Source organism: Anabas testudineus, chromosome 14, assembly GCF_900324465.2.
Source record: "Anabas testudineus chromosome 14, fAnaTes1.2, whole genome shotgun sequence".
NCBI lineage: Eukaryota > Metazoa > Chordata > Actinopteri > Anabantiformes > Anabantidae > Anabas > Anabas testudineus.
In genome coordinates, this window is record NC_046623.1 from 9,267,460 (window position 1) to 9,288,906 (window position 21,447).

The following is a 21,447-nucleotide window of genomic DNA, read 5'->3' on the forward strand; positions in this document are numbered from 1 at the left end:
GCACCACGCTCCCTTCATCGCTTACGTACCTCTTCTTGGGCCATCTTCTGGGGCTTTCCTACGGTGCTGGTCATGTGTGCAGCTGGGGATGGAGGCCATGCAACGCTAATCCTCCTCCCCAGCTCAGGAAAGTACCCTGCCTCCCTGTGCAGAACGAAAACAACAAAGAGCTGAGTGTGGCTGCAGCCGCCGGGGTTCAGTGCACCCACCAGAACATGTCCAAGAGTCACAGCTTGCTGCTCCCTCCTACCCATCTATCCATGCATGACTGTCCTTCTCTCTCATTCCTTCTCTCTGTGACCCTTATTTCAACCTAAGAAAGACACATCTGATTGCAGACTACAATATAATATTCCTCCCTTTGTAACCAGAGATAGAGGACTTTAGAAGGTCAAAAGGGAGGACACAGACCGCTACAAAAAAAAAAGGATAGGAATGTGGTAAGAATGGGTTTTATAGGGACAACATTATTTTTGCTCATTTTATTTCATCCCACATGAAATACAGCGACATGTTGTAAAACAACAATATTTGAAATAACAATTCAAAATTCTGTGTTCCCCAAAATAAAAATAAAAAAACATTAAGTACCTGCATCATTACTGGACTGGATGTTAACAGAAAGGTGTAGGTAGTAAAACCTGGTTTAGGTGTGCAGTATCAGTGTTGGATGACAACAAGAATAGGTTGTTCAAGTTCTGTCAATCTGCATTTTTACCAGGATTCATGCAGGACTGAGTGAGCTTAGTGCGACCAAAGGCTTTGAGAGCCATCGAGAGAACCTAGAGAGATCCTAACATCACATGGATGCTGTCTGATAACACATTCAGAGGCACGACTAATACACAACAACACGTGCCTTTAAGAAGCAGTTTGAAGATTATAAGCAGCTAAAAGTAAAGGTGTGGAGGCCGATCTGCATCTAGATGTTCTTTAACACCAAAGTCACATCAGTACAGCATGTCCCTCGCCATTATTTAACCACAACCACCACATTTACATACCCCCCCTCTTTATTTTAATAATGGAAATTCTTGGCTTTTCCGTTCTTGTTTACACTCATGATGTTGTTCCAGCTCACCTGAAGTGTTAGATGACATGTTTTTGTGTTTTTATTTTTTTTGTGTGAATTTACAGTTTACTCACCATCATCCAGGTGACATATTAATTTACACAAAACTAGATGAACATAATTATCTAAAGTTCATCTAGGGAAAGTCGGGCCGCTGCACAAGGTCTTCTCCAGGACATCCCAGAGATTCTCAGTGGGGTTAATGTCTGGACTCTGGAGTCCAATGAACCCTGATATTGTCGTCTTGGAATATCCCCGTGTCATCAGGGAAGAAACAATCAGCGGACGTGGTCAGCGGACCTAATTCTATGAGCACATAACGTTGCTGAATCCAGATCTGACCAACTGCAGCAACCCCAGATCATAGCACTGCCCCCACAGGCTTGTACAGTAGACACTAGACATGATGAGTGCATCACTTCACCTGCCTCACTTCTTACGCTGATGTGCCCATCGCTCTGGAACAGGGTGAATCTGGACTCCTCAGACCACATGACCTTCTTCCATTGCTCCAGAGTCCACTCTTAATGCTCGTGACATTTCTTATCTGCGTGTAGTCACAGTGCACTGATTTCATGCAGCTTCCATATGGGGAATTGGCTACTCACTGGATTTGAAGTGAACAGCTTGTTAATCAACCCCTAATGACACGAGTCCTCTTCTGCCACTTCTCTTTACCTTTTAAACTTTTGAAGTGAGTAAAATACTTGTTATTTCAATTAAGTTGTGCCAATCACTTCTTGGTTCTGATGACATTAGCACAGCTCTGTGGTGTTTCCTGGGCACAATAATGTTTAACAACCTCCAGTGCAACAGGTATAAGAAAACTGTGAAGACTTATGTCACAAGATGAAATCATGACAACTTAACAAAAAACATTTAACCACTTAACCAGTTTAACAGCATCTGCACTATACTATGTGTAAATTGCACAGCCATAGATTTCACTCAGCATACTGTATAATGGTTTTAATAGGAATCATAGACAATAATTGCGTGACTAAGGAGTTGCACATTAATATAACATTGTTGTTTGCTATTGAAAACAGATGTCACCTCAACACATTTTCTTACATTTTAGAATTTATTTTTATAAATAAAACAAATGAGATTGAATACTTACTCTAGCAAAACTATTTGTGTAGCTTGCATGTGTTCTACTACATTGTGAGTCTTTTAATGCATCATATAAAATATCACAACCAGGCTTCTCCAGCTTGTTTTTCTAATTAATGGGAGTTTTGACAAGTTTCTAGCTTCCTGTCATTTTGTCTTGTGACAGGTGTTCCTGCAATAAGGGGAAGCGTCTGTATTTCACTGGCAGATTTGTCATATGTAATATTTTATTTCAGGACTTTATCTCAATAAAATGCACCAACTTGTTTGGGTGGGTATATTTACTGTTTATGCGTTTGGAACACAAATTGCGTAATTACGCATTTGGTGGCTTTTCGACTTAAGTATTTACTAAGTGAGTGTTATGTTTATAGGAGCCAGAGCATATTTGTTTGCAGGGAGGTTGGTTGGCTACTGGCAGAGTTAGTAGAACACCCCCTCCTCTCTCTCCCTCCCTCTCTCCCTCTCTCTCTCTCTCTCTCTTCAGCTGCCGCGATATTTTCCAGCTCTGGAGCCTCAACCGCACAGCTCGATCGATTCGCATTGATTGTCCCTGACGAGCTGCTCCACTTTCTAGCCAATGTCAGCCAGTCTGCGATCGGGAAGGAGAGAAATGAAGGAAAATCTCTGCCGCCCTGGCGGTGTCATTTCCACACACTTGGGTTGGCCGCCTGCCAGCAGACAGGGCAGCCGAAAGAGGTGGAGTGGACTCTGGGGCTGAGCGAGAGGAGGAGCAACCGGGACCGATTTCTGTCAGTCATTTCTGTCCTGGAAATACATAGAATAGTTTACTATCCCGCATCCCTCTTGACAAAGAGGTCAGAATAACACAAAACTGTCTTAATTTCACAATGAGTGTTTATATTTATTAGGTATATTCTGAAACGGGAACATCACCTCTATTCCGGGAAATGATGTTCCTCTTAAACAAGCTTTTTGGAATAAATTATACAACGTGGGCTGCGGCACGGAGACAGATAAAACCATTCGGCAGAGCGGAGTCATCATCTTCCAGCCCCCACTTTTTATCCTGACACACCACCTCTCTCCCTCTCTTTCTCTCCCTCTCCCTCTCTCTCTCTCTCTCTCTCTCCAGCTGTCCTGATCTCACGCTGAACCGTGCGCAAAAGTCCACTTCGGTTTTTCCGCGAAGCTCCAAAAATCTATGAAATGTGTTTGCATGTTCCTCTCTGCAAGCGGGGATGTAGAGGTGGGATTGCAAGGACCGAGAAAGCTGGGGGAACCCACGCGTTCAGCCTCTGAGAAAGTACGCTTTTCCCAAATTAACTGACGGTGAATATTGTTTTTCTTTTTCCCATTTGTCATTAGCAGACTGCCACTCTGTAGGATTGTGTTCTCGGAGAATAAGCTTTTTTTTTTTTTTATCCTGCCCTTTTCTTTTTTCTTTTTTCTTTTTTGTCACCATTCTGCACGGCAGGCTGAGAGACAGACAGACCGCTCGGACTGTGGGAGCCCTCCCCTCTGCTCGGATCCGCTTTGGTAGGTGCGAATAAAACGGGCTCGTGTTTGCAAATATGCAGATACATGGAAGAGGGGAGGGGGGGAGAGGTGTGTGTGTGTGTGTGTGTTTGTGAGGGGGGGGGGATCATACTTTGTTAAAGTCTGCTCAAAGTTGGGATGTCATCCTCTTATAAGATCAACTTATAGCAGCGTGAACCGGGGCTCTTCTCCAGCCTATATCCTCAAACGTGAGACTGCAGACCATATGCTGGTACCGCAGATAGACCACGGTGCTGATAGATCAGAGTCCACACAAAAGCCACTTATGTGGACGAGTTCACCCCTAAAATAACAACAAAAGAAATAATGAAGCTGCTTAGATCACCAGTGTCTGGATAGGCAGTGATGCTCCAGCGCGGTGCTGTTCTGGGCATTTTACGCGCTGCTCTTAGTTTTTTTTTCTTAATTTCTCTTCATTTTAACAAGTTGCCGCCGGCGCTGATAACGGATCAGCACCAAAAAAAAAAAAAAAAAAAAAAAAAAAAGCCCCGTGGTTTATTGTGAATCAGCTGTTAATGATACGCACTAAACTTGACGCTGCCAGTTAATGAAGGGAATTATCGACGCGCCTCGGAGTCGGATCATACTTACATGTGGCAGCAGATAGTCTTTCTGATCCGTTGTCAACCTGTGGAACTTTTATTTAACCAGCTGTCATTCTAAAAACAAACTAATAGACTGCACAGGTGTCACACTTTTCCACTCCTATAATAATATTTTCCTTATTTTGCACCGGGCGTCATAGGAAAGTTCCCAGGTAGCTTTCACCGTGCATGCCCGGAGATTTACAGTCACCCCCCTTTTACAATCCTCCGTGAGCATCGCTTCCTCGATGGCTCCATATGTGTGCGAATAATTTGAAGTCACAGTGGGCGCGACGTGCTTGTTTTTCTCCTCTAACTTTTTGTGTGCACAGCCTAATTAGGAGGAACAAGACGCAGCAGGTTATGGACAATGGATGAAGCTTTGAGTCTAATTATTGTCACCAGGCTTTTTAACTTCCTCTGCCTGTGTGTGTGCGTGTGTGTGTGCGCGCGTCAGCCGACAGGAGGTGGGAGGAATGGAGAATGTGTATCTCACCGTAGACAAGTACAGAGTCCGCCGACAGCGCGTCTGTAAAAGGGGAAAGAGGAGGAGGAGGATGAGGAGGGTGAGGAGGGGAGGGGGCGCATTTGCATCGCGCATTGCCTGAATGCATTAAGTATTCTCGCGTCTCTGGAGGTGTCGTCAGCTGCTCCAGAGTTTGTGGCCGACCAAAAGCCTCACAACCCTGCAGGAAATTTGACAGTGTTTTTCCCACCTCCCATTGAAAAGCTGACTACGATTACCTGGCACCTGCGCATGCAGTGACGTCAGTGGAGGACACTTATTGAGGAGTTGCGCCTGTGAGTCACATTTAGACACATGCACCTGACAGTTTAACACAGGCTGGTCCTCCTCTGTGATTTCATTTAGAAACATTTCAGGATATATGATTGAAACAGGGGAAGCTGAACCACCTTGAGGACATCACATTCCCAAACTAAACGTGTTCAGTTTTAAAAAACTGAACTCACAAATGACCCTGTGGCCTCTTAATGCCAGTTTGAATATTCGAGAAGTGATGACAGAAAGCTTCCTGGTTGGTTTTTGGCTCTTTTCTCAAACAGATCACAGGCGTGCAATCCCAAAGCAAGAGGAAATACAGAGACAATGACCCTAAATGCCCTCCTTTAGCACGCATCGCTCAAACTATTCCATCACCATGTCCCTCAGTCAGCTGTGTCACATGTCACGGAGCTGTCAACATTCACCTAGGAGCACTGTGGATGTATAGTCTATTAAAATACTATTTCATTCACCAGTGATTTAACCACAAACATTTTGTTATTGTTCCCTAAAAAACCTATTTATACTTATCTTCTGACTTATGTACTTGTTTTGATCTTCTAAATGGTTCAACGGTGCTTTAGCACACTCTTCAGGCAGGTTATTATGAACAAGAAAACAACTTAGCGTCAGGTAAACAGAATAGCTGCATAATAACCACCTTTTCGTGCCAAATACTAGAAGAAAAGTTTGTCATTTTTTTGGATACATACTTGTTCACTTTCTTGCAGGAAGTTAGATGAGAAGGTACCACTCGTGTCTGCTCACAGCTGGCTAAAAAGATAATTTGCCGTTACTATTGCTTGGCCAGGACCAGTAACTTCTTGGAGTCTCCACCGGTTGCCTGGCAACTGGTCTTGACCAAGCAGTTCAGCACATAACCCCGTGTTAAACAGTGACTTGTTGTTTATGTGTACAAATTAAACTAATGGGATATAACATGCTAATCAGTGAGCTTCACATGTGTTGCTGTTTCCCCCGTCGTTCTCCAGATTGTAACATCACATCTGACATGAAGAGTCAAAGAGTGCTATGGATGCTCTCGACAAACTCTCAAGAAAGAAAGAAAGAAAGTGAATAGACGCATCGCCCAAAGTGCTGAACTTTTCCTTTAATTTGAGCGTCTCTCTCTCTCTCTCTCTCATGTCACAGACAACGAGCTGCTCATTATTTGATATAAACAAACCTAAACACAGGCCAGGAGGAAGATATTCTTCAGGCAGCACAGTCAAGTAGCAAAAGCTGCATTACTGCTAAAGAATCAATAAAGTGTTCTGTAGAGTAGGAATATCTGGATACCAGCATCACAACATGCAAACTCCGAACCAATTGTTAGCTGATTAATCAAAATCAAACGTCACACTCGTCATGTATTGTGTAAATGAACCTATGTGACACCTTGTTAACCACATTCAAACACAGCGGTTTCTCTGTACATCAGCTGTTTTCTGCAAAATGACTGCGCCGACATCCCTCGGGTGATTCAACAAAACAGGCTCCAATTAATGTCAAGATTTTCGCTAAGTGTCTTTACTGAATGAACAGCAACACTTATAATCACATTAAGAGTGTTGTTATACCTCCCTGGGCCAGTCAGTATTTGTCCACTGCAGTAAATGATTTATTGACCAGTAAAACTGAAGTGATTCTCCGTTCTCCATTTATTCTCGGTAAAGTGTAAAATCAAAACAAATGCAGTTATATTGATGATCAAACATAAAAGAAATGGTTCAAAAGTCATATCCCGCTGTAGGTGTGAGTTTATTTAGTTAGGGCCCGCCAATTATTTTTGTGGATGCTCTACAATCTCCAGCTGAGCTGAAAAAGCTTCACGCCTGTAGTTGACCATTTCCAACATTTCTATCCAGATCTTTATCCCAGTGTGCTAATCCTGTGAAGCACAGGCGAGCCGTGTGCAGACATGACAACAATAAGGACGTCTCCAATAGTTACACACAGTTTTATGCTGACACAGCTTAAGGTGCATGAAATTTGACTCTAATGGGTTGTAATATATGACTGCTAATTACACTGCGCTTGTCGGGGCCAGTTCAGCGAAAAAGGTTTAAGGCTTTAATGTGAACCACAGCATTAATTCCATAACATCACAGGAAATTGAATGAACACGCTTAATGGACAAAACAACACGAATTCTCCGGTTTCAGCGGTATGGCATTGATACTGTCAGCAGCAGAGGCAGTTGTGGTTTAGCAGACAGTTCACATAAGGCCATAAACTTAGTCTGTAAATGATGTGGTTAAGGAATGTGAAGACTCATGACGCTGGAAGCGGAGGAGAGTGATTAGCCAAACACTATATGCCATGTTCAGGGTTGATGATGATGGAAAGAGTGCGACTGATAGGTCATCGGGGTAGTAGGATGGGAGGCAGTTGTGCACACGCACAGAACAGAGGAGACTGAGTGTGAGGTGGAAAGGGGTGCCTCTGCTTTCATTTGTTACATAATGTGGTAGACTAAAGCAACAACTGTGCTACGGTGCACCGGTTTCGGATGCACTCTGAACACAACCTGAAACACAAATCTGAATATATAAAGTTGTTATGTTAGGCCGCTTTCCTTCATTGTCCTTTTTTTGTTGGTCAACAAACGATTGTTGATGTGTAAAACCACTAAATCATCCTTATACCAACATTCCCTACATGCCACCTCATACTAAATGATTCAAATGAGTTAATGCATTTCTGTATTGCATATCTTTGACTATTACAGTGCATTTGCTCTGAGTGCAAATGAGAGCCTTCACATTCATTTGATTATGTTCCCACTAATACCACGCAACAAGTGCCTTAATGAATCAAGTATTACAGCTCAAACACATGCTTGTCACACCGTTGTTTTCAGCAAATATATAGATAAAACATGTGCCAACTTAGAAAATCCCAGTAGTTTGTCAAATTATTAACATTTTACAGAAGAAACAAAAAAACTGTAGGTGTTCATTATACCGTAGGTGTTGCGGTGATTGATGCAAATAAAGCACTGAGTCAATATCATCAGCAATCTGAAAGTACAGCAGCTAAAATAAGTGCCATGCAGACATGCTCTAAAACCAGTGTTGTCATCAGCAGGTCATCTGTGACTCGCCGGTAGTAAAAATGGACGAATTGTTTTGTTTTCAGGCGATCGGTGGAATTTTTGAAACTGTTTTCATGAGCTGTGATTGCCAACTTAGTGTCTTTGTAGATGACTTGAGAACTCATTTAATCTAGCTATTGATAGCGTGCCAATTCATTAATTATGTGGAATGCTCAAGTCTGTTAGCACATTTACTGTATTTAGATCATTGATGAAGCAGTTGGCCGGGAGCTGGATATTCTCCCAGGCCATGATTAATCAAGAAATAATGCTGTTGCACAAGTAGCTCCTCAGATTTTAAATGCACATCTGCCTTGAAGCTCAACTGAGACAATGACACATTAATGTCTAACAGAATAATCACTGTTTACTGCAATAAAGTATTCCTAAGTAATCGCTAAATGCATTTTTTGGAAGTTCCGTGTTCCACGAGACCACAAAAATCCCTGTGCACCATCGTCATATATCTGCCGATTTGCGGTGCTGCAACATGTTCGACCACAACTGCGCTGAAACGCAGCGAGTGTGGAGATGCTTTTAGGAAACGGGACCCTGGTCCGTGCTGTAGCAGGAGAAACTGAAACTATGGGGCTGAGGGGCTGCAGAGCTGGCTCTGGTTCACTGGCGCCACATCCCCCTGAGCTGGTGAGAATGTGGGGGCTGTGCTCTTGCCTTTGAAGCTTTACCTCCCACTAATTCTGGCCTTCCAATTTCCACACACTGCACAGACACCCCCCTCCATCCTCTCCCCCTCCCTTTCCCTTTGTTTCCCTTATAAGGACTGGCCCGGCCATTTCCTCAGCTTTTCTGTGGGAGGTGGTATGCTTGTTTGTGAACACGGACAGGTCAGGAGAATAGCAGCATAGTTTTCCTTTTCATAGATGAGCAGTCACAGGAATCTGACGCTTAAAGCTTGTGGATGCTTGCATCTCTGTCCAGTGGACAGCCTCCCACTACTAGCCGAGTGCACCCTCTTCAAGAGGCTCACTGCTGCATTTGAGATAACATTAAACCAAATTATTTACACTACAGGTTGGGTATTTAAAAGTAAGTGGGTAGAAAATAATTATTTGACACAGTCAAATGAAAGAAACTAAAAGTTAATCCAAGACAGTCAACTTGCTTGGTTCTGTTTCTGGACATTTAGAAAGAGTGTTTAAGGATAGATATTTGTTTTCTCACATACTGTATTAGAAAATCACACACTCAATTCAATGAGCAGGAAGTTATTAGTTAATCTATTTATCAAGTGAACACAGAGCTGACATTACAATTAATTTATTAACTATTCCACCAAATTACGTTCATCTCAGTGGGTTAAAATGGAAATTAGAACATACATCTAATATATATGGTATGAATACGGTAAAATAAAATTTAGAAAATTTGGAATTAACTGCAAAAAACTGTGCTTGTTGACATAAGAATGTGTTTCTATGTAGGAATATTGCAGCTTCAATATATTTTATCTGGAGTTGAACAGAAGTCTTTTATTTAAGAAATTAAAACTAAGATAAAACAAATAAACAAGTGCTGTTTAGTTAGTCATTTATGTAGTTTATCAAAGTCCTCACTACAACCTAATTAATTAGATTTTATTAGATTTAAGTATCAAGATGAGGCTCCATACGGTGTAATTCCTTTTCCTTGCTAACCAATCAGAGGAACACCCGGGGAGCTGGTGTTTCTTCGCCAATCAGGAGTCTGTAAATTTTGATTTGTAAATGGATTTATTAAAATGGGAAGCAGAGAGAGAATGAAAGGAATTAAAGCATTTCATTTTCGGAGGTTAAATTTTAATTTAATATCAGCATATATTCATCAGTGCTTTCTGGGCTATAAATGAAAACACCAGGTGGCTCCTGTTGAAGAATTAGTTATCTAAAACTCATTTGTGTGAAAGCTCTGACTCCTGTGTATCATAGCACCATGTTAACTAGAGGTATTAAGGACCAGGTAAAATTACTGACCAACACTGTTCATTTTCATTTATGTTATTTATCAAGTTATGTGCACGTTCCTCAGCTTGGATCAGGATGTCTGCTGATTTAATGGTCTTAGGGCATCAATATACTTAATGGATCTTTTAACTATGTAACACAAATCATGCGTAGTGATGATAACATGAGGAGAACGATCATCTGAATCTGCAGCTTCCCCTAAACTTTACCAAGCTTTCTAATGAGTTTCAGCTTGTTGTTTAGCTGCCTGGCTCACAATGTCACTGTTCTGCTTCTCTCCCACTGTTCTCACAGAGGCATTTTTGTCTGCACAAGGCATCTGTTTTGAGTAAAAAAAAAAAAAGAAAGCTTTAAAAACCCACTGCACAATACCTGCGCAGGATCAGACAACACAGTTATCTGCGAGCTGGTGAAGACAGTGAGCGTTTTAGCAGCTAAAGAATGACACATTTCCCCCCCAGAGTTGCTAGAGACTACCATACAGTATAGAACCGGGTGAATGCTGAACTTCCTCAAGTTAACAGAAGCTCAACTTCAAATGCATGATGATGTTGCTATGTAACTAACCGCCAGATCAAGTTCACCATCTCAGCTCAAAAGCTGACGACATGCCAGTGTTGTGTTTCTTCAGCTCCTGCTGACAACAACAACATCAGTTAATCATCAGTTAATGTTCTTTTTGCAGAAACTTGTTGATCCACGGTTAGACATTAATAAAAGTGTTTCAGTGCTTTGTTCAGGTGATTATTGATCAGTAATTTACACACTTTTCTTCTCTCCATGTGTAAAGTTTCCAGATGGCCCATGCAAAAACGTGGATGAGGGTTGAGCTGTAGTTCGGGCAGAAGGCTGTGGGGCCTGTCTGTTGTCGACCGGCTGATTGGTCCATCGAGGTGAGGTGCCACTCTCACCGGGGCACAGAACGGAACACGATAAGGTCTTTACCCCCCCTCCTTGCTCACCCCTGCCCCCTTTCCACCCTCACCCCCAACCCAGGCACATACACTCTGGACCATGTCTAGCGGGCTGCCGGAGGGGGGCCGGACAGAGGACCTGGAGCGGAGAAGCTGCAAACAGGACTCTCCTGTGATAGAGCGGAGGAATCGCAGTGGCATCATCAGTGAGCCCCTCAGTAAGAGCCTTAAGAACTCCCGTACCCTCTCCCAGTATACAGCAGTCTCCTCTGCCACCACCAATGGACACACGGACAGTAGTGAGACTAAGACCCACTCGGCCAAGCCTCAGCCACCCCCACAGCCCCAGCCCACTGTCTCCGCACTGACAGCAGCCAAGTTGGACCGGACCCTAGAACAGGTTCTGGAGGGACAGAATGGCCTGCTGCACTTTGCCCAGGCAGCAGCACTGTTAAAGCGGGCCGGTATGGAGCACATGCTCCTGCCTGGGGGCATGGGAGTGGGAGTTGGCAGTGGAGACGCAGGCTCGGGGGCTAGCGACTTGGAGGGTACGTCTGTCACGGACGCCGTAGGTGGTCCTGTTGACTTCCCATATGGAGTAGGGGGTGGCTTCCCCTTCAACCCGGGGCTTTTCATCATGACGCCGGCTGGAGTGTTTCTGGCGGACAGCGCACTACACATGGCTGGCCTGGCTGAGTACCCAGTGCAAAGTGAGCTGGCCTCTGCTATCAACTCCGGTAAAAAGAAGCGAAAACGTTGCGGCATGTGCCCACCTTGCAGACGGCGGATTAACTGCGAGCAATGCAGCAGCTGCAGGAATCGCAAAACCGGCCATCAGATCTGCAAGTTTCGCAAATGTGAGGAACTGAAGAAGAAGCCCTCTGCTGCTCTGGAGGTAAGAGGGTGTTGAATGTAGTGTGGCATTGCTTTGTGAGCCAGTCTTTGGAGTTCCCGCAAAAAATAAAGTTAAAGATTCAAAGAATTACTACAAAGCTTCATTACGAGGACCTCACTCAAACCTCACAAGCAAATTTAAGCTGCACACCTAGAAAGCACAGAGAAGGTCTTTTGGTTTGTGGCTGAATATCATTCCCCCTTAAGGAAAATAGCACGGAGGTTGGAGCAGGGCGTGTGTGGGGGTAATGACAGGTGGCGTGGTGAGGAGTGCAGTGGGTATGTGCAGGGTAAGCATGCACCATAGGGTCTCTTTGATCTGTCCACCATACCCACACCATCACCCTGCCAACATCATTCAATTGGAAGGCTAATTTTCCAGCTACAGCACTAGATTGTTTGTTTCTCAGATGCACAGCGCAGCTCCCTTCAGGGGGGCTTTTTTTTTTTGTTAGGTCAACTGTGCATCCTCGTTAAGGGCAAATATGTTGATCATAAAGAAATATAAAAAAACAAAGGTGTGTCGATGCAGAGTGGCAGTACTTGTGTGCAGTGTTTGTGTGTAAGTAAGTGTACATGTGTAGCTATGTTTGTGTACGTGTGTACATGTGTAGATATGTTTGTGTATGTGTGTACATGTGTAGGTATGTTTGTGTATGTGTGTACATGTGTAGGTATGTTTGTGTATGTGTGTACATGTGTAGGTATGTTTGTGTATGTGTGTACATGTGTAGGTATGTTTGTGAACGTGTGTACATGTGTAGGTATGTTTGTGTATGTGTGTACATGTGTAGGTATGTTTGTGTACGTGTGTACATGTGTAGGTATGTTTGTGTATGTGTGTACATGTGTAGGTATGTTTGTGAATGTGTGTACATGTTACAAGGTCCATCTGGCCACAGAGCTGTCATCTGGAGCACCAGGTGTCAGTGTGGCACATGTGCCCCCCCCCTCTAGCTGCCGCTGTCCTTCTCTCCGGTGACACTCCTGCTCATCTAAATGGGCGTCCAAACTTCCTGCCTGCTACCTCCATCGCACTTAGTGGCCTAACTAACCCCGGCTGTGGTGACAGAACGGCCAATCATGAAATCAATTTCAGCAGATGTTCCATCTCAAAGGAAATAAGCTTTTGTGGTCGATGAATAATAGTGTCACTTTGGCATTACATAATAAATTGACAGATATGTAACACAGCATGAGCATGAAATACTGGAGAGGCCTCTGGTCTAATTGACCTAAACTGGATCTGTGCTTCAAACTGTTAATGGCTTTACTTCTTTTGCTTTCTGATGTTGATTGGCTGTGACAGCCTATGCTCATGTTTGTAGGCTTGCAGCCCCATCAGCCGACTTGGCGGTCCGCAGAGAAATGCTCCCTAAAGGGATAGTTTGGTTATTGGAGAATTTTGAACACTCACTCTTGAACACAAAACTTTTCTCGTATCTATGTGTCCAGCTTGTAGTTGAATGTAAAGTTAGCTTGATTATCGTTCATGAAACTCTTAAAAACGTCTATTTATATTATTTAAATTATACATTTTTGGATCTTCAGTATTATACATTTTTCTGTCTGAATTAAAAGTCAAAATATGATAGTAAATATGATAACATCTACAACCACATGTGTAATTAAGCCAATTTAAGCATGGGAAAATATATTTTAAAAATATGTATTGTGGAGAGTCTCTATTTTCAGGTTGCAGAGATTAGTGGATCAGTCGGCCAAAATATTTTGCCACTATTTTAATAATCATAATCACAATTAATTATGACTAATGATTAATTAACTTGCAATAGGTTGGAACGTTTAAGCATATAGGCCTGTGAGATTTGTAAATAGTCGAAATCTGTATAACATTGAAAGATTCATGAGCTGGTCGTTGGCCAACATGACTGAAATGACTTTTTTCACCTGTTGCAAATTAGACTGATGTGTCTGAATATCAGACTCTTGCTGTTTCACTGTTTTATTGTTCAGTTGCAAATTGATGAGAGGCTTTGTTTGTCTCTGCTGATGATTCACCAAAAATGATGAAATGTGTCAGCTTGCTACGTAGGTGGTTCAACTCGATGTCTGCTACAGAAAGGAATTTAATTTTAATTTATGATTTGAAAATGATGTTGTCATGGCAAGTTAGCCTAATACCAGTCGCTCACACCAGTGATGCCAAACCCAAGGGGCTTTGAATATTCATGAATGTTGATGTCGATATAGGTCATCATGTTGCTTGTATCGTCATAGGCTGGTCATCTAGCCACTGGCTACCTCATATGAAAGAAACCCCAGGGTACCATGAAGCTGACAACGCTCCAAGTACTAATATTAATAGTAATCTGATTATTGAATTAAGTAACTGTATGTTTTGTAAGTACCTTGCACAAGTTTTGTACTCAATTGAGAATTTGTACTATGCATTTATTTACTAATTTATCAGAAATGAAAAGGTCAAATTCTGCTTGTGACTAATTACTGCTCTGTTATCTACATACAAGACTAATGAGTATTGTTAGAGCTTAGAAAAGCTGTGTTGGTACTCTACACGCCGTAATCGCTGATGATGTCTGCACACATCGTCCACATCATGCGGTGTGAAAATCATTGCCTGCATCAGTCCATCAGACGACAAACTAAACATGATGTTTTATCACGTTTGGATTAAGTTGCACTAAAGTTAATCTTTGTATTAAGTTTTGAATCAATTACATGTTCACATTAATTCATTGTTCTGCTCTGTAATATTCCCGTGATATTGCTTTATGTCTTATTCATCGTTCATGCAGCATATTCTGGACATTTTGATATATGATAGTTTATTTAGTAAATTTAAACTTTAACATTGACTTAAATTTCAAAATGTGACAAATTGCATAATACACCTGGGTAGTAAATGAGCTTTAACTCTAAATAAGACCATTCATGTAGGAATCCTTCAAAGCAGCTGGCAACTGGTTTCTTTTTTGACCAGATGTCATTAGCACCGCAGCTAAACTCTCTCCCCTTTTGTGCAGACCTCTTAAAGTAGTATATTTTCAGTTTTGCCAGTTTTTATTTGTCCTTGTGCACTCGTACACTTCCCATTAGAGGTCGTCTCAGGTGGCTTTGTTATTAAGTCAACAGCTCTTTTTGATTAGTTGATTAGATCAGAGAATATATCCTGGGCCGCACCGTTAGTAAGCGTGATGTCATCCACATGAGCGAGTTGTCAGGGTGAGATTCATGGAGGATGTGCTACGTCAGGATAGAAAGTGGAGAACAGGGAGTCAGCAGTAATCCCAAATGTCAATAATGAGTAGATGAGATATATGCTTATTGTCTTTAAACAAGTAAGAAAAATCAGCGCCTTTTCATATATATTCAAGGAGACTTGGGCAGCACCTGTGCCAGAAGAGAAGATTCTCTTGGCTTTCCACAGTGAACTGCAGTGAGCCTCAGCTGTAGCTCAAACAGCCCCTCGGTGTCACATTCCCCTCCAATCTAAGACAGAGCCACACATCCCCCGTCTGCTGTGGCTGTTACGCTCAGCGTGCATTCTCCAAAGGAAGGATGACGTCTTATTTAACGTGTGCTTGGGGTCAGTTCGTCAGATGGTTTTGACTGCGTTTCAGCATGTCGATGTGTGCACGCAGATGCGAGCTGAGAGACTGGACCGAATTTCTTGGCTTTATTTTGCCACGTTCGCTTTGAAAGGTTATACTTGTGTGTGTTTGCACGGCTGCGAGCGCGTATGCGTTCATACACAAGTGCAGTCCAGCAGCAGTATGCTTATTTTAAGGGTGTTGACGGTTTCCATTGAAAGCTCATGGCAGCTCAAAGAGGAGCATAAAATTGGCAAGTGAGGGGGAGTTAGCATGCTGAGGCCTTTGCCACCTCATAGCTCACTGGCTGAAGATGTCTGGATTTATTCTGGGAATGCTACATTTGAGAGAAATAAGTGGGAAGGCAGTTCCTTTCTGCTCTGTGTCTGAATACCCTCCAGTGGTGTCAGTCTCTGCAATGCTGTTCAACACAGAGCGAAAGAAGGCAATTCAGGGTTAGGAAGTTGTAGTGTGCCTTTTTTCCGCTTGTATGGCACTGTATTACATTCACAGTGGATGTACTGTACATGAAGGTGGAAAACATTACGCGTGAAGACAGGAGCTCAGCTGTTGTCACAGTCTACTTATAGAGTAACATATTTTGTCCAAAGGATCATTGCTTTTGTCAAATACAGAGCATATTTGCTCTGAACACACTTAGTGTTGTCCATTGGGGCCCACTTTGCCAGTATCAGGCATGGATATGGGAGAAGCGTATTCCCTCATGGTCTTTCCTGCCTTCCAGACACTGTACACCAGACAGTCACGACAGAAGAGACTCATGCAAACCGACAGGCATGCAGACTGACACTGAGACACATAGATGTGTGGGCAAGTTGCTAGGCAGACAGAGGGACAAGTTGGAGTGGACAGAAAATGCTAAAAGACAAAATGAGAAAGAAGTCAGTGAGGCTGCCAGAGGATTTTACTGAAGACAGATATCTGGATTAAGCAAACAGCTCTTTAGTCAAAGAAAGTCCATCTGTAAAACGCTGAATCAGTCGTTTTCCAATCAACAGATATCTAGCTGACTATAAAACTTGTAAATATGTTATAAATGCAGTCGTTTAAATGACAGTTTATGTAACCTTAATATCACACTTTGTTTTGTTTTGTGGACACGGGGCATTGAGGGTTAGTGTGAAAGGTTCAGGATCAGTAGCTTTAGGAATCACGACCACGTAAACATCACCAGCATCATCATGTTTCTCAAGCCTCCAGATGTAATAATGATATGATGTGAAGTTTCTTTACCATTGTAGTAAATGACTTCTGAAGGTGTGAAGGTCTTAGTTAGACATCACTCTCCTCATTTGTCACTATTTTTAACATTTCACGATTAATCGATTAATGGAGAACTGCAGATAAACAGTTCCCGCTCTGGCTGGAGATGCCCAGTAAGTAAGAATTCTGTATATTTACGAATCAGTCATCATTGACTCTTGGAAGGGAGAGCTGGCTTAGGAAAATGCTTCATCCCCTCAGCTAGACAAACATGAGTGTTCATGCCAACTAGAGGTCATTTGTGTTTTGATTCTGTTGTTTTAAAGGTTTTCTTCTCTGCTCCTTGCGAATAGCAGGCAGTGTTACAGCCCACATACAGTAGTGTGTGTGTGGAGATGCTTCGCGTCCATTGTGTCAGTTTGTGTTTTTTTTGTTTTGTTTTGTTTTGTTTTGTTTTTTTTCTTGTGGGTGTCCATAAGGGAATCCTCACAATAGCTGATGATAAAGTCATGAAAACAATACCCAGAAGTGATGCCCTGGGGCAAAAGCTGAATTCATAATGGCTTAAACTGGCTGACAGGAATTTGCATCACTGATACCAACAGCAACAACATTCACTGGACAAAGAAAACCATGATAGGTTATGGTGGCTTTAGCTTGTTTGAGAAGAACTTAGCCTTTTTTAAAAAAAGTATGTTTCCTTTTTATTTTCTTCGTGGTGCAGTACCGCAAATTGTTTGTGCTATGCTAAGACAAATGTGCTCGCCCTGCTTGAAAAAACACATCCATCGATTTTAGTGATTGGCCACTTCACACCCACAGATCCCGTCTGTTTGAACCTGTGCAATCAGCGTTGGTGAAGGATGGGCATTTCTATTCCTGAACTGCTGCCATTTTACATTGATTGCACATGTTTGATAATGAGGAAAATAGCATATACAGTCCAATCAAGGGCCGTGTTGTTTATAATACCACACATTACGTCATGGTCAGTGCAACCCTTCCCAGGGTTTTTGACATCTGCGGCGGTACCAGATGTTGCTGTCCTCTCTCACTCTCTCTTCTTAACAGCTGAGTGCTGCAGAAAGGTCGTCACTGAGATGGAGCTAATGATGCCTAATATGCAGGCAACAAACACTTTGAACAGTATTTAGTTACCTAAATGTGTATTCCACTGTGTAAGTTTAGGTGAGTTACAACATAGCACCATAAACTAAACCTGCATCCATCCAGCAGGGATGCGGGTCTGCATCTTTGAGACACTTGATGTGAACTGGCCAATGAATATGTGAGCTGTTCAGCTTCTGTGCCATCTGATTATTCCTGATTGAGTCAGTTGAACAAATAAAGCACAATATGGGCTATATTTGGCTGAGATCACTAGAGTAATTACCTTGTTTGAAGGCTTTTTACCCAAGCAAAAATGTTTAATTTTTGTCAGCAGGAGTTCACTTTCAAAATGAAAGTAAATGAAACCTGTGGACCACGAACCCCGCTGTCTCTCACTTTCATGTTCACATATGAATAAAAGCATTTAAAAGAACACTGTACTGCTGATTTAAGGGCAGAGGACTGGTTTAAGTGGGCAAGGAAATTAATTAGTGCTGGTATTGTTTTGGTTTCAGACAAACTTCTCTGAACTAATGAGCTGTTTGCCTCTGAGTAACCTTTGCTAAAAAACCCACAGTTTCATTGCAGCTGTGCATCATATATGGTAAAGTTTTACTAGAATTTAATAAGTAGAATTACATTTTTTTACTGAACAGTAAATACAGTACCATCTATTTTTATTTTAGTGTCTTTTTTTAATCCTGCTGGCGTGAGCTAGTCACTATTCTCCTAATTTCTGATAAAACCACAGAGGAAGATCAGGCTTTACAACATTATCCAGCTAAATAAACCAGATTGCTAATGTCTTCTGCTTAAAACTGTAAATCTTTACTAATGTTTGTACTGGACTCGCTTGACCTGTGCTCCTGTGAGTCTACTCCGCTGGTCCTTTCTGGAGAGTTACTGCATTTTAATTCAATGAAAATGAGTAAACATTAGTCCACTGCTGGATGCCTCAGTGTTTAAATGATGGTAAGAATATCAACACATAAGCAACACTGGAGTAGCTGTAGTTAGCCGAGGAGGTAGACAGACGGCCACTTTGTCTCTGTCTGATGTTTCTTTTTTTTTTTTTCATATTGAGCCACCAGACTAATTTGTTTAGTGGCCAACTGAGAAAAGTCCTGGTTCTCCTCATGGTCACTCCGCTATTGCATAGGCGTGATTGTATTCATGGGTGTGTATATTTGTGCTTGCACTCACAGTATGTGTGTATGATCCATTATTAAACCTTCTGCCGTCGAGTGCTGATGGAAAAGTGAATGTGAATCCATCATGTATGAGAATTTTGGTTTAACAGTCTCACTCCTTGGTGTGATTTCGGGGGTGTATTGTGAGTGTCGGTTAACATGCCACTGTGTGTGGAGGTGTGTGACTGTACTTGAATACATATTGGTTTGGCGTGAGAGTGTGCGTGGGTGCATAAATGTTTGCCGAGCTCCTCCTGCCTACCTCCAGGCAGAGCTGGCTAACGGAAGAATCCGTGCTGCAGAATGGAATTGCACTTTACAGGACGCCAACCGTGTTTGCAGCTCCAGGTCTCTATCTGACTGACTGGCAGGCTGCTGCCGAGCCCTGCAGCTGCATGCATGTGTGCCACTCCTGCTCGGCGCAATCAGACACACCGATAATCACAGCGAGAAGGACGTGGGGGACGGAAAGCAGCACCATCATTGATGATGGTGTGGGAGAGCAACGTGTGCGGTGGCTAAATAATACATGTGGTGGATCTAGTTTTGTGTGAAGGCAGGACTGGAGCCCGTTCCTACCGTGGTGCTCAGGGGAGAGGCGGGCAGCTGATGGGCCAGACAATGTAGGATGTAGAGATTTCACACAAACAACTCATCCAGAGATAAAGAGTGTAATAGAAGTAGTGCAGAATTAATTAGCTGTTTAATCAATTGGGTTTCTTGACCTTAATAATTTAAAAAATGCATCAGCTAAAAATATTAACTGATTTCAAGAAATTAAACGGGCTCACAATCAATAAAAACAATGGCAGCAACAAGGAGATGTTTATCTGTTTCTGTTATGTGACAAAACTTTATCTGAGTGAAACGATAAGTTCGAGATCATATTTGCTGGTTTTTCATTGCCCCTCTCCCTCCTCTTTTCACCCCCACCCCTCCCTCCTTGTCTTCTGTTTCTCCAAGAAGGTGATGCTTCCTACAGGAGCAGCGTTCCGGTGGTTCCAGTAGGACTCCTCCTCCACTCCCTACCCAAAGCTCTGCCATCAAGTGCAATGCCAACTCCTGGATTGTCTCCGGAACAGACACTGGCTAATAAACAAACAAGCAACGAAGAAATAAATAGAAAAAGAAAAACCAACAACAAAAAAACTAAAACAGAACAAAAAAAAAAAAAAAAGTCAATCGGGTAATGGATGCACCTACTTATTCCTTGAACCAAAAATGAAGCGTAAAGAAAAGCATCTATGGCAACTTTCATTCCCTTTTCTATGTTTCCATTTTGGTACCTTTTGTCCTCTTTCCAGCAGGTTTTTTTTTGTTTGTTTTGTTTTCCTGTCACTTAAACATGGAACTGTTCATTGCCAGAAACAGAAATGACGGACTGAGTGTGGACAATCAAGTAATTTCTGTGTTTGGTGTTAATGTTGTTCATGTGTGGAAAGATACAGTACTTGTGTAGAGAATGTAAATTTACAGCTATATTTTAAATTAGTGGCTAATGGCAAACATTATTGTAATTCTTCACCATTATGTTACTTAAACCCTTGTCTATTTTGTGATTCATTTCGTTAAAGAAAGAGCGCCGTTCGCGGACGGATCAGTGATTGTTTCTGAACGACACAGAAAATGTTTCAAAATGTGACTCGAGTGAAACGGAGCAGGTCGTGTTATTGGTAGAATGTCCAGAGGCTCGTCACTGGGTCGAAGATGCTGTTTCGCCGGAGCCATCGCTACTGTAATCTCCTCAATCAGCCCTCCTCTGCATTTTCCAAACTTTTCCTTTTTGTGAAACTGGCAGCCTTATGTTACTGTGGCCCTACTGAGCATGTGCCAATACTGCTCAGGGCATTAGCACTAAGAGACAGCACTTGCTCTGAGTCTACCCTACTGAACGCACTGAGACAAGTTGACTTTTTTTTTTTTTTATTTGTTTGTTTGTTTGTTATATTGTCATGATTTTTGTTATGTTGCTGGATAGCTACAGCTTTTAAAAATAACCAATCTTTGTATTCGTTTAGAAAATTGGACTGGTTTTGTGAATAAAAAAAGAATGCATGTATTCGTGTCAAAATTTACAATCCTGATGTTTGTCTACTTGTCTATTTGCATGTTGCTTTTTAAACAACTGGTTTGACAAAAAAAAAAGTCAAATTTTTACATTAATTTGAAAAAACTGTCCCATTTTCTTTTATAATTGGATGATATGAAAAAAAAAAACCTGAACGATTCTGACAGGAGAGGAACTCATTAAAAGTAAATCAGGCGGTTGTATGGATCACCATGATGTCCTTGGTTTGACTGAGATATTTCTCTCACTGCCTATGTAATATCTTACTATGGTGGAATGATTGATGAAGCCTTGCTATGCTAAAATGTAACCAAAAATTATTTAAAAGATGTTTAAA

General features: G+C 42.1%; 1 protein-coding gene across 5 annotated transcripts; it reads left to right on the forward strand.

The window, feature by feature from the left end:
• The first annotated feature begins 3,317 nt into the window (after nucleotides 1–3,317).
• On the forward strand, nucleotides 3,318–21,117 carry cxxc5a (CXXC finger protein 5a). 5 transcript variants are annotated; one of them, XM_026371124.1, is made up of 4 exons: nucleotides 3,318–3,688; nucleotides 10,926–11,028; nucleotides 11,132–11,944; nucleotides 20,006–21,117. In XM_026371124.1, exons 3-4 carry the CDS (start codon nucleotides 11,150–11,152, stop codon nucleotides 20,048–20,050), a joined length of 840 nt encoding a protein of 279 aa, XP_026226909.1. In that variant the 5' UTR covers nucleotides 3,318–3,688; nucleotides 10,926–11,028; nucleotides 11,132–11,149; the 3' UTR covers nucleotides 20,051–21,117. The 5 variants fall into 5 exon arrangements, with proteins under 5 accessions (XP_026226909.1, XP_026226911.1, XP_026226912.1 ...); XM_026371126.1 differs by having other exon boundaries at nucleotides 3,318–3,481; nucleotides 3,627–3,688; nucleotides 10,926–11,944; XM_026371127.1 differs by having other exon boundaries at nucleotides 3,318–3,692; nucleotides 10,926–11,944.
• The last annotated feature ends 330 nt before the right edge of the window (nucleotides 21,118–21,447 follow it).